At 38.8% G+C, this 27,424-nt stretch overlaps 1 protein-coding gene across 2 annotated transcripts in view; it reads left to right on the top strand.

Moving 5' to 3' along the window:
* Positions 1 to 27,424, top strand: part of mwh (multiple wing hairs) — a 181,767-nt gene that overhangs the window by 142,445 nt on the left and 11,898 nt on the right. For both annotated transcript variants that reach the window (XM_083110272.1, XM_083110271.1), the window contains one exon: positions 4,675 to 4,961. In XM_083110272.1, the coding sequence (XP_082966398.1) occupies positions 4,675 to 4,961 (287 nt within the window). The remainder of the gene's footprint in view (positions 1 to 4,674; positions 4,962 to 27,424) is intronic.

The raw sequence follows: 27,424 nt of genomic DNA, 5'->3' as shown, positions 1-27,424 counted from the left end.
CCTCGTTAACTTGCACAAATTCGGTTCTCCGAGTGTGTTACGCGGAAAAAGAGGTTGATTTTGATACTACAGCGCCTTAGGAAAAAGTCACACCACACACTCCAGAACTTATCGTCGTACTGTCAAGAAATGCAATATTTTTCTTTCCCGAAGGTTATGCAATCTATTTGACTTTTGTTGTCATTGGTTTGCGGAATACTACGGCAATCTCTAGCTACACCTGACTGGCTTTGGATGCGGGGGAGGGGAGTCCCTTCAAGAATGTTGGGGTTATGTATATGAATGGTATCGTCAGTAATTTGAAGCTAGCCACGGTGTAGAGAAGACCATGCCCGGATTAAAGGAATCTTGGCCTTCATCTGCTAAGGTGCATTCAGTGGGAAGAATATATCGCTGTCGATCGAATTCAGAGTCTGCAAATTGCAATGTCTTACTTATCCCCGTATCTTCTCGTGTCTGGAAGTATCTCAACTTACTGTTTTACTTTACAATTACATTAAACAATACATAACAACCTGTCTAAATGTAATTAGCCACTCCCATGGTGTGAATACGCCCGATAGTTAAGAACTGTTTGATTTAAGTACAACTTCCATACAACCTTGCATACCCGCAGGTAGAGTGCTGCAGAGAGAGGCTTTCGGTCGAGTGCCAAATAGTTCGCATGGACGACGCCAGATAGCGTACGGAATTGAGAGCTGCTTCTTCGCTCGAACAGGCAGAACGAGCGGTATACACTCGAAGCCCAGTAGGACATGCATAATCGTAATTTGTCTGTGGGTGTGGGCCCTCAAATGTGGATCGTGATGTGAAAGACGCTGTGAAATTTACATTTAAGTCAACAGTTATCATTTCCATTAAAAAAATAGTTTAATCTATCTTAACAATATAGTGATACATGAAAATGAAATAGATGATTGTGGGCTGAAACTTCCAAGGTGGATATTTTACACATATGTGTCTACGATTACTGTCACATTAAAATATTCCATTGTATTTTTCTCTTACATCCAATGTGTTTTTAAGCGATGGATTTTTATGTATGCTGATGCAGAAGTTGTCAACAGCTTGTTTTGAGTTTTCGTTTAATTCTTGAAGCTCTTATTGGGTCAAATAAAGTGCACGAACATGGTGATGGACAATTTGCACGGTAATACTCATCGATCCCACTGTACGAGCGAGCGAAAGTGGTCCCATACAGTACTTGACTAGCAAGTCTCGGCTCGTCTATGGTCTCGTTCTTATCTCGATTTTTAAGTGGTTGAATCGATGTAGTCTTGAAAATTTCGACTGAGATGAAACCAAGCAGAAATAATGTGTATCTTACTATTTCATGAATTCAGAGGAAATTCGAATCACTAATACTTCTCTCTCTGCACGTTCTGTTCTTGCAGGCATTGGTATAGATATATTTGTAATTATATTGTTCTGATTTCACATCAAATGAGATTAATCCCTGCAATAAGACAGGAGCGTAATATATAAGAAGAACAAACACAAACTGAACAGGCACGCCAAGACAAAAGTATTAACTACACAAATTAGGGAATACTATTCTTCTGAATACGTTAACTGCTTCTTACGAAACAAAACGCACCACGAAACCTCAGTTAAATTACATGATACCTTGTGAAACCACGACAGCTACCTGATTAAAAACAGAATGCGAATTCCTTTCCAGAAAACTACCCACGAATTCCGTGACGTCACACACAATTGCCAGCTCCTGTCTAACGAAAAATCCACTTGAGCATTCCCCATGGCTCTGAACACGTCACGGCCGATTCTTCTTTGGGGAAATTTGCTCCTGGATTTATGAAGCACTGTGGCACGTTCGGAGGTAAACAAATGCGAAGATAATTTGGATTGCGATTCGTAAGGCATTTTCGCGAGCAAGGTATCTGTTCAAGGGCAGTTGACCAGAACAAAAGAAGGCATTTCGCCGAGGTTTTTAACAATAGACTGGCTTCTCTTTTACAAAAGAAGCTTGACGTGATTTGGGACGAAGGATCATCCATTATTATAAGTAATTACATTCTCCTTTCTCCCATGTTGCGTCAACACTGCAGGAATACAGCTTATGAATTGTGCACGTTGGGATACAATTTGCTGGCGAAAGTGCAAGAATGTGATTTTGTTCCTCAGAGGAAGGTTTAATTGTTAAGTACTGCCTTCAGAGTATCGGCATCGTCTCCGTAACATGCTGTTGAAGGACGAAACAGTTCACATGAGTGAGAAAACACATTTGATACAGATAAGATTGCAGTTCTCAATGGTCTTGAACTACTCTGTAGTTACATTTGTTTTCACTCTTCAAGATTACGCAAAAGTCATTGAGGTGTTATGAAATTTTCTCACATTTGTCGCACGAGATGTAGATGTTGCTTCTAGCAGTGACATCTTTGGTTCACATACTTTATCAGTCTCGGATATTTATTTAGCCGAAACGTGTAGATAAATCGTTGAAGTATGTAAAAATTGTAAAATATGTGGATAACATTCTTCGAGTCCGCCATCGTGTCCCAGAACATGCAAACGCAGCATGAATGAAGAGAATGAATCAGTTTGCGCTTCAATAACGCTAATTGGCTGCTTGGCTCACGTGAATGTTATTACGTCAAAAGTTTTGACGCGAAGAGAACGCAGTTATAGAAATAACATATGTCTGGATGTACATATTTTGCAAATTTTAATAATGGTATCGGAGGAGGGAGGGAGGGGCCTATTATTTGGAACTTGGAGTTGACTCTGCTAAAAGTGTCCCAAGTGTATCACTATCAAGGTGGTTAAGGTGACGGGCTCATGTTCTGGAGATCGCAAACTCGCATCATATTGACGGCCATCCATTAAGTAGCTTCAGAAGAATTCTGGGCTGATACTTTCTCTCTATTGTTGTCGCAATTCACCGTCGCGGTTAACCTAGTTGTAAAACATACATAAACAAACTAGTCGATCAAACGGGACATGAAATATTGGAGAAAAATGTAACGTAACCCTTAGAATCGTGTTAATTTTTACGAATTCTGATAGTTGAGGGTAATATTTTGGTGTGTGTGTGTGTATACGTATATTTTGTCCACTATTCTCGAAAATTTCAGCGCCTTTTTGCGAAAATTCAAAAACAAGAAAGATATCGAAGTCTTCTGAATTTAAGTTCAGTGCCGAAAGACTGCTACAACAGTGCATTTTCCCTGTCAGTGTGGAATGGAATCCTGTGATCAGGCAATTAGTGCAGAATAAGCCCACTGGAAAAAAACGAACGAGATTTTTTTTCACTAAAGTGGAATGTGTAAGCATGTCGAGATACACGATCTTTCATTCGCCATGTCTCAGTTGGCTGGCTGTTCTCCATTCATAGTACATTCCTTTTACAAGTAATTGCGAAGTGAAAGTTGCAATACTATACTTGCGTAGGTTTTAATTAAACGAACTTCCTAAAGATATTATATATTAATTTCACTGTACGTTGTTTTGCCAGACCGTATTTCTAAACAAAATTATTACACATTAAAACATGTACACCATCTTGATTTGCTTCACTTTTAACGATCACAGAATATAATCCTAGCTGCTTCCATATAGCCTCGCCCTCTCAGTACCTTTAGCCACCTTTCTATTGTCCTGGCATAAGCGTAGGAACAAAAAGAAGCATGCATTCGAATCACTCTTTAATGTCTCCTGTTTTACGAATATTGGCACACTTTCTCTTAATTACTCAATCAAATGAATGTGAGTTTATTTGGAAGCCTTCGGATGAATTATGGTGATCTAGAAAAATCGGATACCTTCGTTTATCAGATTGAAACACATGCTTCACCAAGAACTTTGTCTGGTGTTCCTGGTGTTGTTCACCCAGTGATTTGGATTAGAGAACTGAATTTAGCATGACGGGTGCAATGTGCATAAATAAACACCATTTACTCAATGTTGGCAGAGTGGTGGCTATGAAATTATTTTCAGTTTATATTTGTCCGTGTAACTCCAGACGAAACGTACTTGGTTGTTTGTGGAGTGTTTGTGGTCAAACATCGACAAACTATAGAAAAACGTGTCACTCAGTGGGGTCATTATCCTGTGATAGGATATTATTAAGGTCCACGGTGGGTGCATACGGGTGAATCAATAAAAATCAGTGAACTGTTGTTGGTTGATGAAGTAGCCTCTTCTGGAGATATGTGATAAATAATACAACAAAGCAAAGCAGAATATTTTACTAAACTTTTCACCGTAATGTAAGTCTGTAGTATTAAAACTTTTATTAATGGAAATAATGCACACATTTTCGAGTTGTTGTATGTACGTCTTTGTGGCGTCACTCCACCATTGATTTGTTCAAGCAGCCCGTTTGGCGGCTCTATAGTGACTTCCTATTTAACCTTTCAGTTGTGACGTATTCTGCTGTAAAATCTAATGCATGTTCATGAAACGATCAAGGGTGAAGGGTTCGTTACAGATATTATACACTCGCCTCATTTAGTATTGTCTCAATTCTATACTTTATACATCATTTTTGTCCCGGGTGCAAATCAACCGACAATGGACGAAAATGTTCTGTAAAAAAGCGCACTTCTACGAGGCGAGCGACTGTGAAACCGACCCGGTCTATATTACCCAACTTTTCTGTGTCTGTATCAAGAGGGAGACTGAGAATTTCTTTGTTTCTTGTTATTCCAGGAACAGAGACCACCGGTATACAATGCAGAGGACTACGCGCTGTCCCTCCGGAAGTACGGACGCCGCAGCGGGCCGACGTTGTACGTGGCCCCTCCGGAGGAAACGCCGCAGAGCAACTCCCGCGGGGGCACGCCCCCGAGGTGGAAGTCCCGGTCCCAGGAGCCGCCGAGGGACTACCGGAACCCCAACCTCACGGCCATCAACGGGGAGATGAGCCTCAGGCAGTTTTCCACAGTCTCTGAGCTTCTGGGCAAGCTCAAGCAAGACCTTCGCCTCGCGTTCCCAAGGTAAGTCCACGCACTTACATTATTGTAAGAAAATGGATTAGGAAAGCAAAATTGGTCGTCTGTATCTACTGTAAGAACGAAGTTAATATAAACCACATGACTTCTAGATATAGTAACTTTCCTATGTGTTAGTTCTGGTTAGTGTTATTTCGCACATGAATATATTAGTCGTTGCTCTACATCTCATAAGGTTTCACAACAAAAATTGCACCTACGTTGAATGGTATTATCACATGCACTATATTCCCAGATAGCACAGAAAATTTGCTGCAAGCTTGAAGGAAACTTGGTGCAAACATATAATGGCAAGAGCTCTTAGCTTGCTTACATCAGGGTTGAATCAAGTCAACTAGTTACCATGTGTCAAAATTGAACCAAGCTTGTCACAGAAAGGTGCACGCTTGAAACAAGCTTGCCGTATCCAACTGGCTTTGACAAGTTACAAGCAAACTACCTCAAGCTTGCCACAAGCTTTCGTGTTATCTAGGTTCCTACGCGTAAGATTCCTGCAATATAATCTCTCGCAAGCCACGTGTATTTGTTTATATTGACTTTCTTTTTACAGAGAACAATGTTTTCTATCTTGACAAAGTTAATTTTGTCACCACACACGTCAGCTATTTCAACATTATTGGAGGAGTACATGTTGTGATTGATCGCTACGTGTGGGTTTCCTAACGCTGCAGTAGCCAATCAGAAATGACTATTCTTTAACGTGCCCGCAGAGTCACGTGACTGTCTGTCTGGAAGTACATAAATGCTTGTCATATTGTGCCCTGCGCTTGCAGTATCGCAATACAAACTGAAAATGTTTTGGTAGAATTTTTTTGAGACACAAATTTTCGATAACGCGTGGAAATAGCTATCAAATACCGCCTTAAAATCGAAGCTGTTTTGTCATGTGGCTCACTTGAGCGCTACTACGTCATAGCTTTTGGCGGGAAGTATGCACAGCCACCAGCTACAAAAAAGTGAAATATGTGTGGTGCCTAATTCTACGGCGATGAACTGACTTCAATAATAGCTTTTTCAGGATCTGGGTGTCCCCTTTTTATTGCGAATGACTGTACATTAGGAACTACTTTGGCCTTCCACTAATCCTTTCTCGTTTAAAAATGTCTAAAGTGGACAGCACATATTTCAGATCCCGTTGCAGTAGCGCTGACAGACGATTCCACGCAGGTAAAACAGCGACAGCGAAAAATCAGGCGACGCCAGGCCGACTCGGGAGCTCAGTGGTAGAGCAAAATTCTAAGAGTACATCTCCCGTGTGTGCCTAATTTAGACATATTTCGGTCTTTTACATTTCAAGTGAAAAATATTAACTCCGCGTAAAACAAGACAGATCCATGTATAGATAGGTTCACCCTTTTCTCGGAGGGTTGAAGTAGTTGAGGCAACGCTTGAACATTTGGTTGCGCCAAAATACGCTAGATATTCCAAATTTGGAAAGAAATGCATCTGTTTAGAATTCCTTTGAGAGTATCCAAGTGTCTGTAGTTTACTTTCGGTGACAGTTTCCCAGCATCACAAGTCGATTTTCCTTCACAGATATCTGGATAACAACGAAAGCCAACCACACTAACATTCACTTGAATACAATTGCATTAATGTGGAATGCATTTTTTCACAATTTGGAATACAAGCTGTTTTTTGAAAAAGACAAGACCAGAAGTCCAGCGCGACCTTAAGAGAGAGGATTACGTAACAAGACTGCGTATAACAGATCTGTTTGGAACACTTTGCAAAATCCATAACGCAACACATGTTGCACGAATCAATTAGGCGAAACTTACATTCCTTTCAAACTTAACGTGCCGTAATCCACTCAAATAGTTATAATTCCTCGGTCTTTTTGTGTTATCTTTGTATTGACTCCTATGATTACAACCGTAAAAACTTCGAGAGAGAGAGAAATAGCAACCATAAAAGCAGAAATTACCTATTGTTATGCAGCGCCTCTCAACGAGCTTTTCGGGAAGTAATCAGAGAATCTAAAAAGAGGCATTAGGTCTAAAAAAAATTATCGTGCGAATGGCTGAATGTGGCGTGGCCCAGCAAATGGAAATTTACAGCGCACGCGACGGCAGGAAAGATAACTAAAAGAGGCGAGTAACACTCGGGATTCTTTCGTATAATGTTTTATTTGCGGGTAGGCCTCGGTCACTGATGAAGGCGATATATTATCTCCGATCTTGCCAGCTTTCCCGACCTGCGCAAGGAACCATGGTCCAATGGCCACCACACGGAAATGCTGGCTGTTGGAAAATTAAGAGAAGAAAGCTCATGATGAATGGAACAAAGGATTTAATTTATGAACCGAATTAAGGAAATTGCCTTGTTTCTTCACGCCCGAAAGAAAGAGAGTTCCTCTTATGGCTTCAAATATTAGGTTTAAATTACAAATGAAGGTTATTGAACAAATTAAACTCGTGCTTTTTCTCGCGGTAGATAATATCACGAAGAGATGAAAACGAGCAAAACATTACTTTTAATGTTTCTTTGACGGGCAGATAGTGAGTTGGAATTTTTAAAACTGTTTCTTCAACCGTTCAGGTAGCGGAAATTGAACGTGGTGATGTTGAAATATGCATTCAATGAGGTTGTACAACAAACTGCAGAAGCATCTTCACTGACAGCTACAGGAACGTTAAAAGGTTAGAAACATTAAACTGTCACATGGTAGGGATATTTCGATTTTACAATTAGTCCCTGAGCCAGTAGCTGCGATTTGGGGGCCATGGGGGCTGTTACCCTCACACTTTTTGCATGGTTAAATAGAAAACATGGCTTGTTAATGTGAGTTGAACAACAGAGTAATTGGCAACGATTCGGTAGATGGATCCAGCCAGAGACTCATGCACAGAGATTACATGTGATAATGATAAATAAGAAATTTAGAATCCTAGTTTTCTTGACGGAACTGTCAAGAAAGACAAGTTGATCCATCGATATTATTCAACGAACACTTTTAGATGAATTCACGTGGTGGATAGACCTTTGATTTTCTGGATAATAATAGTATTATACTTTTAACAATTCTGCATACAATTAATTTCTAAACGCTCTTAACTTGAGTTGTAAAGTGGGGTGCACAAGCATTGCTCGGCAAATTGTCCACGACTATTTTCATTGATTTTTTTCTTGCATCCTACGTGTTTTTAAGAAATGTATTTTTATGTATGCTGGTACAGGGGTTGTCAGCAGCTTCTATGGTGTTTGTTTCAATTACTTAAGTTGTCATTATGTAAAACAAAGCGAGTGAATATGGTGATTGACAATTTGCTTGGAATTACTTGTCCATTTCACTGTACTATCCTCGGAAAGCCTTAATTAACAAAAAATAGAACTATCGCTTTGTGAAAATTTTTAACGTCACACGAAAATTTAAAGCACAAGAATTAATATACTACCGCTAACAACAGATTAGTTTGGAACAGTCCGATAGGTGGCTCTAGTCAACGTCTCACGCACACAGATCACGTGTACTCTATAGTATAGATGGGGAGTTTAGGATCGTTAGTTTATTCTCGACTCACCCGTGGAACGTACCTGACTGCTTCCAGTGCTCAGAAGAACACGAGTTTCGAGGCGTAAAAGGAAGGAGGGGGAAGCTTGTCCTGACCGATGTCGTTTACCTTAGTTCGACACGGTTCACGTCCGTCAGATCCAGCAATGTACTCCAAGGGGTCAAGTGAAGAAACCGCGTAATTAGGAAGTCACGTGCATTCGAGGGATTCCGGTTGGGAAGTGGCTATAGTTTGTGACCGTTATAATTAGCGCAGGGATTGACTCCGAAAGGAAGTGTATTCGAGAGGGTTGGGGGAGGGGGAGAGAAAATTGAAGCATTGGTAAATCTTGTAAATTGTTAAGGACCATTTCCATCATGTTTTTTTTATACTTATCTTTAAATTAACTCCCGAGTCATCTAAAATTAAAAATAAATTGCAGAATGACATGAGTGCATGCATGAAACTTCTGTCAGGTCATTTTAAAAGTAATGTAACAACACATAGGCCATGGTTGGTTTGTTCAATATCTCATACTGTCCATGTTATCGGCGCTTGTATTTTCTGAATGAAAGTTTACATAATAACAGGATTGAATAACTGACTGTTATAGTTAATTTAGTTTATACTAACGTGCAGTTCTGATCATACCTCATCACTGTTGTGTTGGATGGCCAGAAATGAAACCAGTTAGAACTGTGCAATATGACCATATTGGGAAGACTTGTTTTTCAGAGAATATTAATTTAGCAAATTAATTTTTAAGGAATGATGCACCAAATCATGGGCGTAACGTGGAACCTAACTTTTGCGATGCAGGATCGAACTCGGGGTCTTAACTTTGGTGGGGAGGTAAATGTTTTTCCATCCCATAAAAATAGCGTCCAAGATTATTTGCTAAATAACTGTTACACTTGCGAAATCACAAATATTACTCTTTATTCCTTTGCTCCTCAGGTCTTCGGAGGGTAACAAAAGTACCCCTAAGTGTAAATTTTAATAAACCCGAATTTTGGGGGATGGGTTATGCCTATGTACTCGTACCAAATCAACAACCTTAATCCCTTCGCGCGTATTGTTGAAAGCTAAGATTGCAGTGCATCTCTTTAATTTCTTCGTCATAGTAATATTTCTAGAGTACATTTCTTAATTACGACTTTTTATCAAAAAGTAAAAAGTAAAGTGCTCCCCTGTGCTTTGCACCACGTCATGAAGCTGAGTTAAAAATACAATAATTTTTTGTGACTCACTTTGCACGTTTAATCACTTGTTCATTGTATATAATTTTCCAAGTGAGCCATGTTGAGAGCACCATTTCCCAATATGGCGTACTTATATCTTTCCAAAATCCATCCTGATGGAGTAGTGGTAACGTTGTCGCCTTTTAATCAAAGGGTGTCAGGTTCGATACCCGGCGGAGGCACATGGTGGTTCGGATCCACTTTAAACTGTAGGTCCAGTCCAAATAAGCCTATCAGTGCATAAAGTGAACTTGAAACAAACACTCAAACTTCACCTTCGTCCATTTCTTACCTGTTGGTCATAGGAATTAAATCTTTCTTTCTAGTTGCTCAATGGCCATTCGAAGTTATAGCTTAGTCATTTCTTGGAAAGAAACTCTCTTGAGTTTGTAAAAAATACTCAAGGTGGGTCTGGGGGCTTAATTTATGACGAGAGGAGGTCGTTAATCCGCCAATGCCAAGCGTACAGTGGAATGCACAAGTATTGTTCGGCAAAGTAAATCCCTATTTTCATGACATGACAGGGCTTGTCAGCAGCTTGTATGACGTTTTGTTTAAATTCTTGAAGCTTTCATTTCATAAAACAAAGAGAATGTTCATGGTGATGGACAATTTGCTTGATAATACGTATGCCTCCCACTGCAAAACTAGATGTTGCACGGCACCAACAACATATCACAGCGGCTTTAGAGGCCGTTAAATGTCATATTCAAAACAATCTTCTTATGTTCCCATACAGTCATAGGGAAAGGGAGTGACTCCTAACTCGCATGTGTTTGTGGGACGGCCTTCGTTTTCTTTATTAGAACATCAAGTCTCGTGGATGAAAAATGAGCGTGTTTATGTCTCCCTCCACTATGGCGTTTGTTACTTTCACATTAACGTGACATTGTGGGCGGGCTGTGTGACTTGTGACGAGACAGACACTGAAAACATTAGATGAGTATTTTGTTCTCTGGCACGCTAATGACTTTTATCTCTGAAGTTGTTAATAAATCTCTGTCAGCCTTCAACTTTAAAAATAAATGTTCAAAAAAACTCGTCAATATATATTAATTAGCCAAATCCCAACTCTTGTAACTTTTTATATATAAAAAAGAAAGTAGTGCAGTCATAATGGTTATTTGATGTTAGTTATTGTTATTTTCTTCTCGAGTTATTCTCACATCGAACACAGAATATATCTCATGGAAGTTTGTCTCATTTCCATACGAGCTTCCCAGAAGTAATAAAAACATTAAAATGTGAAGCAATTGGTGCATGAGGGAAGAGGGTGCCTGTCTGTAAGTTTTAATTCTGTTCAATAATTTCTGTTTGTTATCGGGAAGCGCTGAGAATCAATATAGGCTAATCAACAGATTTTTCATAAATTTTCCGTATTAGGTACTAAAAAAAAGTTATTCGAACTAAGAAACAATAGATAACAACAGACCGAAAAAAATGTGTAGTCTTTACAGGAATGGCCTGAAATGGATTTTAAACTCCTCCAATGCTTCAAATTTCGATGGACATCTGATTTTGAAATTTCTATTTCACGACTCGCTTGCCGCAGAGATTTTTGGAATTCTGGCTTTACGTCTCCATTAACCTTTCTTGCTTTGTAGGGCTCGTCGATGTCCGCGATCTTTCGGAACATTTCTGTTGACATTCTGAACAGTTCCATCTTCTTCAATTCTAGTGACAGTAAGTCGCAAATCGGTGGATCTCTTTGATACTCTCTCCTAAACTGTCCTTGAACTTCAAATACGTTTTCGAACTTCAATAAAATTTTATGATAAGTCTCCTTTGCTCAAAGCTCAGTGTTGCTGGCTTCACCCATGATTTCAAATTGATTAAACCTGAAATTGTGAATACATTTTTTGGAGAACACTGGGATCCACTAGTATTACCGTGCAAATTGTCCATCACCATGTTCGTGCACTTTATTTGACCCAATAAGAGCTTCAAGAAGTAAAAGAAAACTCAAAACAAGCTGTTGACAACTTCTGTACAGTGGGATGCATGAGTATTACCGTGCAAATTGTCCATGGCCATTTTCATTAATTTTTCTCTTACATCTTATGTGTTTTTATGCGATGGATTTGTATGCATGTTTGTGCAGAAGTTGTCAACAGTTTGTTTTGAGTTTTCTTTTCATTCTTGAAGCTCTTATTGGGTTAAATAAAGTGCACGAACATGGTGATGGACAATTTGCACGGTAATACTCATGTATCCCACTGTACCAGCATACATAAAAATCCATCGCTTAAAAACGCATACGGTGTAAGAGAAAAATTAATGAAAATAGTGATGGACAATTTGCACGGTAATACTCATGGATCCCACTGTACATATTACCTTCTGGCATTTCATAAGATATCCCTGTTCTGTTCCAACCCTAGCACTGATATAGCACAAATCCGACAGGCAGGAACAATGAAGAGCGACTGGCAACAGTTTAAAATTAAGGATTTCAAGTAAGGAGGAAACAGGTGAGTGGAGAAGGTTATATAATTTAGAACTACATAATTTGTATTCATGTCCAGATATTATTAGAATGATTAAATCAAGAAGACTTAGGTGGGCAGGCCATGTGGCACGAATGGGAGAGGAAAGAGGAGTTTACAGGATTCTTTTTGGGAAACCTGATGGTAAGAGACCTGTAGGAAGGCCAAGACGAAGATGGAGGGACAACGTTGAGATGGACCTAAGGGAAATCGGTAGAGATGGAAAAGAGTATATAGAACTTGCTCAAGATAGGGAAAGATGGAAGGCTTGTGTTGCTGCAGCCATGAACCTTCGGGTTTAAGAAGGCTAGGGAGTTAGTTAGTTAGTTAGTTAGTTAAGTAGGGAGAATTGCAGTCTTGTAAATCGATGGGTTTGATTTGCGGACCACACCAGTACCTTCCAGTACGATTTTGAATTCTTGGTATCTGGCATTGCCGTTTGTGACGAACCTGTTTTTATTTCGACAAAAAATTCTCACGGTTGTAACTTCGTTAATACACGTTTGTGGCCCTGTTGTGTACAAAATGCCAAATCCACAGCTATAGTGTTGTGTCTTCCAATTGACTTTGACGATGTTAGTTTTTGTGTATGTTAAAAAGTATCCTAATTTTCCACACGACGCCAAACTATTCAGAGAGAGAGAGAGAGAGAGAGAGAGAGAGAGAGAGAGAGAGAGAGAGAGAGAGAGAGAGAGAGAGAGAGAGAGAGAGAGAGAGAGAGAGAGAGAGAGAGAGAGAGAGAGAGAGAGAGAGAGAGAGAGAGAGAGAGAGAGAGAGAGAGAGAGAGAGAGAGAGAGAGAGAGAGAGAGAGAGAGAGAGAGAGAGAGAGAGAGAGAGAGAAGTACACAAATATCGACAGATGGTGAAAATATCACTATGTTTGTGGGAGAGCTGCTTCGGAATGTAAATATTTAGACTGATAAGTAATGTTGACACAATGAAAGTTGTGTAAAGTTCGTTTCTTTAAGTCTACTTTCTGCACAGTTAGACTAATTGGGACTAGACCTACAATTTAAAGTCGATTCGAACCACCGTCATCGGGACACTAATCCCGGATCGTTTTATTACACTGTGACAGCGTTCGTTGCTATTACTGTCGGCAGGCACGTATCTAGAAATGTTTCGGGGGGTCCGAACAAAGTGTCTCCGAAATAATAATAATGTTTAAATTAAAATAATTATATTAAATCAAATTAATACTCATTACAATACATAAATTAATATTATATTATTATTACACGATTAGGTTAAAAGACTGTATAAGAATAGATATTATAATAGCGCATATTCATTACGTAGCTTACCTGTAGTTAAGATCGGAATAACTTGCATAAGAAACAAGTGCCCTGGCAATGAAATTAATGTCAAATAGATGAATAATTCAATATTTATCGAATAACAAAAATGATGTTACAAGTAGTTGGAGAAAAGTAAGTTTCTGATTAAAATTTTATCCATATTATTTTGAGTAGTAGTGTACATAAATCTACTTTGTAATGTCATTCAAAGCCGTATGATCCTAATACAACCCTTGCCTTCTAAAAAGTTCAGAGTAAAATAATATCCATCGATTATGCAACAAATGCTAATATTTTCATTACTTAATTTTGGTACTTGGTAAGTCTTTCGGGGAGTCCGGACCCCTGGACCCCCCCTAAATACGTCCTTCCTGTCCTTCAAAGCCGTATGATCCCAATATAATCCTTGTCTTCCAAAAAGTTCAGAGGAAATTATACAAAAAATGCTAAACGAGTATATTTTCATTATTTAATTTTTATACTTAATAAGCCTTTCGGGTGGAGAGGGGGGGGGGGTCCGGCCTAAATACGTCCTTTCTGTTCTTGAAAGCCGTATGATCCCAATATAATCCTTGTCTTCCAAAAAGTTCAGAGGGAATTATATAACAACAGCTAAACGAATAAATTTTTCATTATTTATTTTTAGTACTTGATAAATCTTTTGGGGGGAGGTCCGGACCCTGGACCCCCTAAATACGTCCTTGACTGTCGGGGAAGTCTTTGCTAAAGTTGAACAGCTGAAACTTGTATTACCAATGCAGTGTACTCAAATCTGAATACAATTAATGTACAGGCATATCGGAGAACAATAATATACATACCCTGGTAGGAAACTAACATTCAGAACGTCAATCTACTAATGCAATCTCTCTTTCTGAAGTGTTCTAACACCACCATCTAGGAAATAACTATTTGTTACTGATTTTAATGTTAGTCTGGCAGAAAACGTGGTGGCAAAAATTGAAGAGAAGACATTTTCATATAAAAATATTTCATGACGATTGTAAGTTATTTATAAGGTAAAGAGTTATGAACACTGTGATTGAAGAAATCTGAAGTGTGAAGATTCAGTTAACGTTAATTTTAACTTTTGGCAAATAATTCACTTCCACGTACAATTTCATTCCATGATTCTTTTTTTTAATACCCTCGTTCGTCTGGAATAGGCCATAAAAATTACATGTTTTCTCGTTGTATTTTTGTAATAGACCAACTCAAAAAGTCAACAGCAAGTTGGACAAAAACATACCTGGAGTCAAGAACCTTTTATTGGTTCCATTGTAGACAGAATAATGAGATAAACTTCTTCTCTCAAGACTTTAAATGTTGTTCAAATCGTGCAAAAATTCAACCAAAACTTGTTAGCCATAAATTCCAAGCCTGGTGTCCGCTTCTTTGTTGCGACCAATTATAGTCGTGCCACATCGGACCTTCAAGGTTCAACGAATGCTCTTTTCGCTTTGGGAAAAATTTCCAACCAAGCATGCAGCTGTAAAAAGCAAGAAAGCAAAGAAAAAACTTTCTGTGCATTGCACTCGAAAATTGTACAAGTGCTGAAATGATGTTTTCCTCACAGACGAGGAACAGTGATATTTGTTGCAGTGTTGCCAAGCGCTTTGAGGAATGTAACTGCGGATGCGTAATAATATCCCTAAACCTTATTCTTCTTCTGTATGACCCTTTCAAAAATATCATGTGGACTTTGGTCAGCGTTTCTGTTATTGTATTTGTTTTAATGCTTTTTCTTCTGAAGTTGGTAGTCACTCAAGTTCACCAGTATCACAAACATTAACGATCATATGAATAAATCACTTTTATCTTTTTGCTGTTATTTTATAAAAATCATTTTATATTTCAGTCTACATTTTCGTGCATATGCGTACAGAAGCTATATTAGTGGAGGAGATAATTCCCTAAACCTTATCAAATTTAATTTCCACTGTAATTTCACTGGGCAGATAAATTCGACAAAATTATGTTGTTTTTCTAAGTAAATGCTTAAAGAAGCATGTATTGCATTGTGTTTTATTGCAAAGAAAAAGGCTCACCAATTGCAACATATGCCTAAGAAATACGTATCTACTCTTATGTGCTGGGTAGGCACGTTTGAAATCAAAATGTTTAAATCATCTCGTGTTTTAAACGGTTAAACTTGCAATACCAAAAATTATGTTAATGGCGAGGTTGGAGGCTAATTATGGTTCATAAAGTAAAAACAACATGTTTTGAAAGTTTCAAATTCATATATACTTTTTTAAATATGTGATGTACAAGAACGAATCTCATAAAAATAAATATTATTCTTAATGTCATTAAGGGCATCCATTAACAACTACTCGTCTAAAATAAAATACATCGGTTGACAGTTTTAGCCGGCTTGTAGGATCAAGGGCGTTGTGCGGTTCTAGGTTCAAACCCAGGTTTGGCTGTATCTTGTGTTATTTCATCAATTTATCTATTATCATTCATCCTCATCGTCACGAATAGCTAAAAATGGCAAGAAAGCCTTAAAGTAAGGAAAACAAGTAGTGCATTTGTTATAAACTTCTTAAATTTTCTTGATTAAAACCTTGTTTGAACCGATTAAACAAAAGAACTATTATTTTTATCCCTTAAGAACAAAATGTTGCCAATTCTACATGGCTATCAATGAACGCTCGTTAGACTGTGTTTTAAATCTCACTTTAAACTGTAGGCCCAGTTGCGATTGCATTTTTTAAAAAGAAAAAAAACATCGTCAACTCTGCGTGTGTATTTGGCAACACTGATCTGTTGACGAGTATGAGTCTTCTTTTTGGTTTGTGATTGTTCCGGTGGGTTTGGTATCTTCCCGCCAGGTGTCGGTAGAGTATGATGACAGGTGAAGTATGACAAGCGTTACATCTGCAAGGAGTCGTTGGCCTTTCCTTCGTGTTTTAACGTCTACGTCAAGCCTCTTGTACGATAGGGTAAATACGAAATTCATTCTCCACACCGAGAGAATGTGCTGACTGTGAAATAAGCTTTAATGGAGAGGCCACGCCCACTTATTCCTGTCAAGCTTTCGTCACTTGTTCCTCTCTTGACAACCTGCTGAAATGTCGTTCATGCGATACATTGAAATGGCAGGAGGAAGTGTACTGTCATAAAAGCGCTGGATGTTCTTGGGGCCTATTTGTATGTTATGTTGTGTTTTTTACCTTTGAAGGTTCATCGTGGCCAGGAGTCTTAGGCTCCAGATGAACGCATATCTGGTACAACACTCACTATTCCCCAGATTTCCAACCATTAATGACTAAAATCATGGCCGTCGAGAGGGCCACCGTATACGGTCATCATTCATTTCAATACACATTACGCATACTATTTTGATAGTGGATAACAGAAGTAAATTTCGTCTGTGAACCATTCCAAAATATCCGAAAAAAGAGAAAGATCTCAATGTTAATAATGTAAGAAATTAATTGTTCCATGCATGGGTGGTGCAGGGGTGCCCATCCCCCCAAGGCCAATGGCGCATCCCCCCAAAATCATGTTATGCGTCCCCCCCCAAATCATATCATTCGCGCCCTTAAACCATATCGTAATCCCCACAAAATATTTAATTACGACAGCGTGTCTACCGAAAGTAACTTTTTCCTTAGCTTTACTGAACATTATAATTGATCTGCTTCTCCTCCCTAAACAGGGGTGCCATTACTCAAGACCACCCCTAAAATCGTTCATCATAATCGAGAATATCGCGTGGATCCCACTTTAAACTGTAGGTTCAGTCCCGATTAGCCTTACAGTACATAAAGTGGACTTAAAACTCCAAATCAATCAATGAATGAATCGAGAATATCGCTTGTCTTGTAATGCAGCTTTAGTATAAAAAACTTCATATTCATCTCATTAAAGCGCCAAACACACATCGTAGCAAGAAATTAATGCGAACGAAGCGAGCAAGAAAAGTTTTACATCCATTTCTTTGCAGGCTTTGAAGAATATTAATTTAATGGGGTGTCAATACTTTTTTAAGATCCCGAGATATTTAGTCTTTTCCTTTTCAAGCTTTTCCTTTGGCACATTCGGGGTCGAAAACGTGTGGATGCCTTATCGCTAAATACAGTCTCTAAAATGTAATGTTCGAACTCTCTCTCCACTACAGAAATCCCTTCACAATCTAAGATTTAACACTTTATCAAGAGCTTTCTATCTCCCCCTTTAAATTTAATACTCAATCCTACCACCATAATTTCCATGCCAATTTTAGACTTACTGTTGATATTGAAGAGTGGAGATTGCCTCCTTCAAAAAATTAATTCTCAGTCTCCACACCGGAATTTCCGCAAAAGTCTAAGAGAATAGTAATACACAAGAATTGGATACCCCTTTCAATTTAATGCTCTAACTAAAGTACTTGCCATAATCTAAGATCTAGAGTTGGATACTGTCGCCCCCCCCCCCCAAAGTTCAATTCAGAATCCCCCTCAGAACACACGTGTCAATTAAGGCCTAATATGTACGAATTCGATATTCCCCCCCTTTTTCGATAATGCCCTAAGCACTTTCATTTCTTCATCTAATGGATTAAATATGGTGCATTTAAGGTGCAACATTTTTACATATATTTTGGAAACGATATAAATGTTGAATTTTATATTATTTGAAGGGAAAAAATCCCCCCAAAAAATCTCGATGGCGCAACCTGCGCCATAAAAACACCCCTGTTGGCACCCCTGCCGTGGAGTGAGGGTGGGCTCTAACCCTTCTTCCCCTTGCAGGTCTGGGTAACAAAATTCCGTTCTGGGACTACAAAAATTCATCACTCCATCGATGATATGGTCTTTCTCCATTATTTTTTTTCCTTTGACCTGTAATTTGATACTTTTGGAAGCAAACGGCTATCTGGCGTCCCCGAAACAAGTTGATTCCACTTAAACTGATATTTTTAAATTTCTCCCAGCATTGTTTTGACCTTCTATTTCTATTGGATTTCTTCACTTCTAACGTTGTCTCGTAACAAACTTTTTTACAGTGCAGAGTTGGCAGCTGTACGCCTAATCCCCAATATGAGTAGTGAGCGGATCCCTCGGATCTAGCTTGGCCTGGTAGGACCACATGTAAGATCACCAGCGCTGCCCCACCTCTGCCAGTGGATATTTCCACTCTAAGCTAAAATATGATTTTAACTGTATCACTGCATGCCATTCATTTTATATTAACGTTGTGCGAACTAGTTTAAGTTAATTTGATATAGTTTGCGAAAAATTTGCCTTAGAAGTTGTGCCAAATTTATTCTATACGTCACGAAAACCAAACGGCCTCTGATTGGATATTACAGTTATGACGTTCTCGTTCGGCAGTGAACTCGGTCGTCTGCTTAGCGCTCTAGAAATCCATGTACGAAGGCGTTCGTTGCTCCTTGTGTTTGTAACTCTGAATATTGAAGAGGATTCTCTGTGATTTTCAAAATTAAGGTTTCGATTATGAGATGCGAGAGATGTACGAAAGCCAATTCCGGCAATTTAACATGTGTAGCTCCATATTTTGCATAACTGATATTGGATGGAGCAGAGATAAGAGGAGCGGAAGCAGCGAGTTAAGTTTTGCAAGGGAAATTTGTCATGGTGTTTACTTTCATCGACAGCTTATTCAAGATCATTTAATATTATTCTGTTGAAAGATTTTTCTCAGTAGCAATCATTCCTAATTTTCAGTTATTATTAGTTGTGCTGGTACTACTGCAATGCAATAAGTTTACCTGGAGAAAAATGTCAGTGTCTTTTTGCACGACGGTATAAACCAGCGTTTTTTTTTTTCTTTTTTCTTGCGTAGCTGAAAATAAATGTATGTCATGCAAATGAGAGTCGGGAAGGGCAGAAGTTCGAACCGGTCCGTTGACCAACTCCTAGAAGTTGGCATCGTTCATTTCAAGTTACAAAAAACAGAAAGTATATATTTTTATTGTAAATAATAACATAAATAAATTTCTGTTAGATATTATTTCAAACATGGGCGTTGCCAGAATATTTTGCAGGAGCTCGGGAAATGATAAAACTTGAATAGTAGAAATAATATCAATAATAAAAATTGATAATAATAAAATTGTTATTTTACAATGATAAATATTATATACTAATAAAAATAAACAGATGAGTGAATATCTAGTACAAAGTTATTTCACACATTTCTATTCACTCAGTGTACTGAAATTCACAGTTACTGTATTTGTTAGTAACTTTTGCATACATCATTCGCGAAAAGGCTGTAAAAAGTAGGGGAAAATTTTACTCATAACGTTTATGTTGTGACCTCTCCCATAAAACTATATTTTTTGTAATATTGAAAACTGTGGAACCATTTATTTCTTGGATTAAATGGTAGAACATGGAGATACAATTTGGTTCCTATATTATTCTATAATTATTTTGATCTAACACACTTTCTACTGTCGCTATATTCTGTTCAAATACTAACTAAATGATCTTTATTTCTACTATTAACAATAAAAGTAACAAGATTTCTTCTCTTCTGTAACTTGAAATGAACGATGCCAATTTCCAAAGGGACGACAGACTCCCCTCCTTTCGACGCTCATGATTCCAACAGAAAAATAAAAGTAAAAAAAAGGTGCGGGATTGAAAAAGTTGAGTGTAAAATACAAGAACCATATTTTTAATATTTAATCAAAGGAATAGGCGGTTCAAGTTTTAAAAATTCCAAAAATTAGATTTCTTATGTGAGAGGTCGCACTATATGACCAAAATTTAGTCCTAACTTTCATCTTTTTTTTTTTTTAACAAGGCGTGTGGATGTAAATAACAAAATATAGTACTTTGCATTTCAGTACACTAACAGTATTTCAATTGTAAAAAATAATAATAAATAAAATAGTTGTGCTGCATATTCGCTCAACCGGTGGACCGAATACACCAGCGTACCCAAGGAAGGATGTAATAAAATTATTATGGAAATAAAAACTTTTATTTTATTAGTTTATAATAATGATTGTTGTGCAATAACAATCATAATCATTATTATTTTTTTATTATGTTTTAACTTTTATCAGAGCCTGAACCCCCTCCTCCGTACAAAAATTTCTGGCTACGCCCATGGTAATGCACTACAATGTAATCAAATAGAACAGTATTTTTAGTAACTTGTACTTTTACATAGCTTTTTTTTTTTTTTTAGATGTCAAAAGATAAATTTATTACTGTTATGTCAATACAAATTTTATTATGAATTTGCACTTCAAAGGGTACGATCTGTGGGTACTATAACCCCATCCCCTTAATTGACCTAAGGTAAAGGTACAGTTTATTTATTTATTTATTTATTTATTTATTTATTTTCAATAATGAACTCAACAGGCTGGCGCCCAGTTAGAGAGTTCAGAGATACAGGTTTTTATACATGCTTCAGTGACTGTTATTTGATATTGTTTTCATTACACAGTTTTTAAATTGTATATATGGCATAGAGAACAAATCAATATTTTTGTTACGCTTTTCTAAGGCATTGTAGAGAATACTCATTCTCCAGATAGGGGATTTCTTGACAATGTTTGTTCGCGCTCTATTCACAAAAAAAGTTTGATGATTGCTCTTGTAGCTTATCATGTGGCCTCGCCATGTAAATCGCACACAAACAAGTCGTCTGTTTTTTTCCCATTCGTGTATACATTGAGAAATATCATATTGGAGCATCTGGTACTCGTATTTGTGCATAATGGGGAAATCTTTATTTTCGACTGTGATATTCACAACACTGATTAGCTATAAAATTCGGGCTGCTCTGCTCTTGTAACTCACAAGATGGAAACTTGTTTCGGCACAAGGCAACAAAAAATCTTATTTGTAATGTTAACTCAGCAGAGAAAACTGTGGCAAAGCACTTAGTGCTTGCTTAGTGGTAACGACTATTTCCTGTTCTAGTAGTTACGTATCTTTTCCAATCCATTATCTCATAGCAAACACAGACACGTCAACACCAAATGCAGCCAACGCGAAGTGCAGACGGCAGGACGAGCCGAACAACGACGTCACAACATGGCGCAGGTGTGTTTTGCGCGCAACGCTCGGCTCGAAAATTAAAAACTTGATTTTTTACCTAAAAATGAACGCACATGAACGTGGCAAATTCGAGGGGTTATTTGTCGATGGTGTAGATTTTTTAAAAAAAAGTAGTGGAAATGTCCATTGTGGGACGCTCATGGAGCCATGGCAGGACAGCTGTGCAAATCCCAACAGAGTAAAATTTGGATCCATTTCACTCTGTTGGTTGAATAACTGCAGTGAATACTGGGCGATGGGGTAGCCACATCCCTACGCCAGTACAGGGAAGAAACTCCCAATATTTTAAGATAATTGGAACATGGTACATTGTTGACATTGAAATGTGAAATAATATCTACCCAACAAATAATGTACATTAGGTTAAAGAAGAAATATGTAAGTTTATGTATAGTACAGTGGGATCCATCCATGAGTATTGCCCTGCAAATTGTCCATGACTATTTTCATTAATTTTTCTCTTACATCATATGTGTTTTTAAGCGATGGATTTTTATGTATGCTGGTGAAGAAGTTGTCAACAACTTGTTTTGAGTTTTCTTTTAATTTTTGAAGCTCTTATTGGGTCAAATAAAGTGCACGAACATGGTGATGGACAATTTGCACAGTAATACTCATGGATCCCACTGTACATGGATATGGGGAAAACTGCTTAAAGCGGTAAACCCAAATAAAAGTAGCATGGGCCTCCCCTGCGCATTGGTAGCGTCGTCGCCTTGTAATCAAGGGGTCCCGGGTTCGATACCCGGTGGATGCACATGGCACAGTGGTTCGGACCCCACTTTAAAACTGTAGGTCCAGTCCCGATTAGCCTTTCTGTGCATAAAGTGTCCTTAAAACAACAAATCAATCAAACCAAATAACAAGTAAATAAATAATTAAAAAATCTACCCAACAATATGATAGTTCATAATAATAGTAACGAAGGTAATTGTTGCAGTCGGGCACGTATCTAGAAATATATTTCTGGGGGGGTGTTCGTACAAAGTATCCCAGAATTATTAATAATAATAAAGTTTAAATTAAAATAATTAAATTACAATTAAATTAAATATTAATTAAAATATGTAAATGTATTAACATTGCATTTTCATTATTACACGAATACTTAAAGATGACATAAGAATATAAATATAACAGCATATATTTATTATCTAGTTTGCGTGTACTTAAGATCACAAAATTTGTATAAAAACAAGGAACTTAATGTCAATAGATAAATAATTGAATTTATACTTATATTGAGAAAAAAATGATGTTTCTGATTAATATGTTATGCATATTATCCATCATAAGTACGCGTAGTAGTGGGCATAAATCTTCTTTGGTTCTGTCCTTCAACATGGGCGTCCGGAAGGGGGGCAAGGGGGGGCCGTGACCCCCATGGAAAATGGAAGTCAACAAAAATTATATATTTTTCACATATAATTTCATTCCAGCCACAATAATATGTGTTAATTATTGCATGAATATGATAAATTCAAATTTAAGCAATGTTGTTTGAGGGAACAACACTATTATTATGCAAAATGTGGCTTGTTTGCCTTCCCTTGGAAAAAATATACCTTCCTTGCCCCTCCCTGGAAAACATCCTGCGGACGTCCATGTCCTTCAAAGCACATGATCCCAATATAATAATCCTTGCGCTTGACCATCGATTATAGTACAACAAATGCTAAAAAGTACATTTTATTTATTTCATTTTAGGAGTTTGTAAGTTTTCTAAATACGTCCTTGGTTGCAGTACAATTCTGTGCCGATGAATCGTTGTCACATAAGGGGACATTTCGGCGTATCGTTTCACGTTTTTAAAATACGGGACGGAGGTAGCATAGATTCCCGGATGCAAAATCACAAATCCGCCATTGGGCAATATGGCGGCTCCATAAGACACAGTTTCGCCGCTAGAGGAAGTGGAAAATGAACACGAAAGGGTCTAATTGACTTCAAAATGCTTTCACACAAGGTGTGTGTGGTGAAATCGAGGCGCGGTGTAAACCTCCTTAACAATGGATGTGTGACAGAGATTTCTCGAAGAAAATGCACATGTCGCTGCTTGGTTCTCGTAGCGGATGATATACGATCCTCTCCTACGAAAACAAGCGACGCTCTGCGATGGGCGTGTGCTTGTCGTAAATCCGACATGGGAGCTCAAAATTGTTTCCGACATCCGTGGAGCAATGGTGACATGCGTTGCGGCGTGTGACATGGTGGAAAAAAAGTGTTGCCAACTCGGGATATTTTCCACCGTAACCAAAAAGTGTTGCCAACTCGGGATATTTTCCACCGTAACCAAAAAGTGTTGCCAACTCGGGATATTTTCCACCGTAACCAAAAAGTGTTGCCAACTCGGGATATTTTCCACCGTAACCAAAAAGTGTTGCCAACTCGGGATATTTTCCACCGTAACCAAAAAGTGTTGCCAACTCGGGATATTTTCCACCGTAACTAAGTGTGGCTGGGGCGAAGATGTCATTTTTGAAAATAACCTCTCCTTTCGAGAAACCGTCGCCATATCCCTGATTCTGAAAACTTGCGTCCGGTTAGAATCCATTCTTGAGTAGTGTGGCTGCGTGCAGCGAAAGGTTCGCCTGAAATTTGCGACTTCTGCAGCCTGAGCTGGCAACCACCTGGAACGATGGCTCTCAATTCGGGGTTTCGATTCCACTGCCATAACAGGCATACTTTCGCGACAGTGGCGATGAGCAAACAAATGATCTAACCGGGGGGTGGGGGGGGGGCGTTGCTTCCCGCCTCCAAATTAGGAGGTTGACGGACGGATATTACGGTCAATTCAGTTTGCGCAGCAATTTTTATTAACAAATATATCGTAGTGTATGGACGTCCGCAGGATTTTTTCCAGGGAGGGGCGAGCAAGGTATGTTTTTTCCAGGGGGGGGCAAAGGACACATATTTTCCTCCAAAATAGTGATGCCCCCTCAAAAAACACTGTTTCAGTCTGAAATTATCATGTTTCTTCAACGAATTTATAATAATTAACATAAATTACTGTGATTGAAATGAAATTATGTTTAAATTATATCACTTTTAGGTACACATTCATTTTCCAGGGGGGCCATGCCCCCCCTTGCCCCCCCTCCCTTCCGGACGCCCATGTCGTAGTGGAAATATTCTGATGAATTGGAATTTTCCGGTGCCCGAAATACCAAATTTATTAATCATATTGGCACGCAACTGTCCAGCATTGCACTTCACGGCGTTGGCTAAGGAAATAACGGTTCAAGACAGTCAGTTTTTACTGCCATCAAACTATCGTAAAAAATACAACATTTTGAAAAAGTATTAACGGCTACTACATTTTAATATGTTTTTATATAAATATGTTTACAGTCACGCAACTGCGATTTATGATAAAATATTCAAGTGTAATTTGATTTTTTTTTTCTTATGTCTCAGCGCTGTACCACAAGCTTACACACATACATGCACACACCTGTGTTTAGTATTCTAAGAAGGCTTCCGCGATGGAGCAGTGGTAACGTCGTTGCCTTGTACCAGGTGGTTATAATTAAAGTGACGCTGTTCAGAGTGGTACAGCACGGGCTGTAATGAGAGTAGCAGTCTGAAACTTCGTAGATATGCTAATGAATCAATGCGCTCGCGAATTATGCAAAAAAAAAAAAAAAGTTCCAATTCTCGCCACCAGGGTAAAAAATGGCGCTGTAAGCAGTCAAAACTTGGTATAGTTACAGGAAAAACACTATAAATCGCAGAAAACAATACTCTTTGTAATAAAATATCGCTACAATTTCACTATTCGAATTACATGAACATTACTAAAGGAAAAAGCAACAAGCGTCACCAACAACAACCAGGGAGCTCACACAATGGTTAGGCAATGTCACCGACTTTGACGTCAGAGTTACGGAAAATTCCACGTTTTGACTGCTTACAGCGCCATTTTTTACCCTGGTGGCGAGAATTGGAACTACTTATTTTTTTGCATAATTCGCGAGCGCATTGCTTCATTAGCATATCTACGAAGTTTCAGACTGCTACTTTCATTACAGCCCGTGCTGTACCACTCTGAACACCGTCACTTTAATTATAACCACCTGGTATAATCGCGGGATCCCGGGTTCTACACGGTGGAGGCACGTAGTGGTTCGGATCCCAATTTAAACTGTAGGTCCGGTTCTGTTTAGCCTATCTGTACAGTCACTGTCAATAAAAATTAAACACGTAGACCATAGATACGGGTATTATATTCATTTACAGTCCACACGTTTACCTCGTTAACGTCGAAGAACTGAAGAAAGCCGCCGCCACGAACGTGGTTGGGGAGAAATAGCGGGCGAGTTGTTTTCGTCCAATCACACTCAACGTTCAGCCAATGGGCGCAGCTGTCACTCTGCTCGTCTACTCCACGTGGACTCTCAGTCACATGACTGCAGATACGCTGTTGCCGTACGTTGCAACTTCAATGTGGAGACCGTGGGTGCTTGTGCGCGGAAGGACAAGGTGGCGTAGAGTAGATGCGTGGCAACACTTTGCGTTGAATGTGATTGTTGCAGCTGATGGGCGCGCTCCGTGGACTTCAAAGCCAGCCGGTCGTAAAAAAGCTAGCGCGTCAACTATATCTGCGCCTAGACCATCCTGAAATACTGTCTTTTCTGCAAGGGCGTCATGCGTGTTGCCTACCTCTGCGGCGATAACAGCAAGATTTCAACGCTAACTTGTACCATCGCCGTGGGGTTAGGCAACACGCATAACGCCCTTGCAGAGAAGCGAGTATCTTTGGTCTAGGCGTTCCATTTTTATTGGCAATGATTGTGCATAAAAGTGGATTTAAAACTCAAACATCACCTCCGCAAATTGCCTAGAATTCGAATCCGTGAGGCTCGATCCTCGCCCCCACCCTCACCAACCATACGGCATGTAGCAGTGTGCAAGGAGTAGCCTAAAGGGGGGGAGAGGGACAATTTCCCCTAGGTCGTTCTCACTGGGGCAGCTGCCTATCACTGTTGCCGACTTCGCTCTTTTGGAGCAAGATCTGGTTCTTTCGTGCACTCGTTTGGCTGTGAACTGTGGCACCCGCCCTCTACCCCACCATGATGCCACCACTGGCTCTGGCCCATAAAGACCAACCTTTGCCATGAGTGTACATTTTGCACGTGACGTGATATTCATATATAGGCTGCATCACCCAGCCCCTCTTACCTCCCCAGGTATTTTTATAGCTATATAGCGCCGTGGCTAAGGTGAAGATGACAATATTATTATCCAGGAATATTTTATTCTCCATTTCATATGAGCATCATCGGATTATTGAGTTTGGTGATGGCGCCAAATCTGGGCGGTGAAAACCTAAGAATAAATTGCCATCACTTTAAAGCTAACGGTAATAGCAGCGCCCCCACTCCCTCTGACACCTAAAATTACCGTGGGAGGCACTTTATGCAGCCTTCGTTAATCTAGCCCCTTGAAAGTCATCTTTAGCTCTATTAATGGTGAAATTTAGCTCTTTTATGCGCATCAGGTTTGACAACACTGCCAGGATGGCCGTAGGAGGCAAGGGGAAATGCACTAGGCTTATGGGACCATTATTTTATTCGTTCTCTCTGGAATATTAAACATCCAATGACGTAGAAAAGTACATGGACGGAAAAAGGACACGTTGAACTATGTCATAGTAGAAGGAAAAGTCGAAACTCCCATTTGATTAACTGTAATTTGAAGTTGACGTTGATTTCCCATAAGGAATACATGGGATTCTGTCAATACTTATTAATCATATTTTTGAAACATCGTGTCTAGCTCACTAATCAACTTGAAAAACAGTTTCCACTTGCAACATTGAGAGAAATTCATACTCTCTTGCACACTAAACCCTTTTGTAAATAGCAGTACCCAATCAGACGATATTGAA

This window comes from Lepisma saccharinum, chromosome 24 (genome assembly GCF_977018435.1).
Source record: "Lepisma saccharinum chromosome 24, izLepSacc3.1, whole genome shotgun sequence".
NCBI classification, from domain to species: domain Eukaryota; kingdom Metazoa; phylum Arthropoda; class Insecta; order Zygentoma; family Lepismatidae; genus Lepisma; species Lepisma saccharinum.
This window is presented reverse-complemented; position numbering and strand designations above follow the sequence as displayed.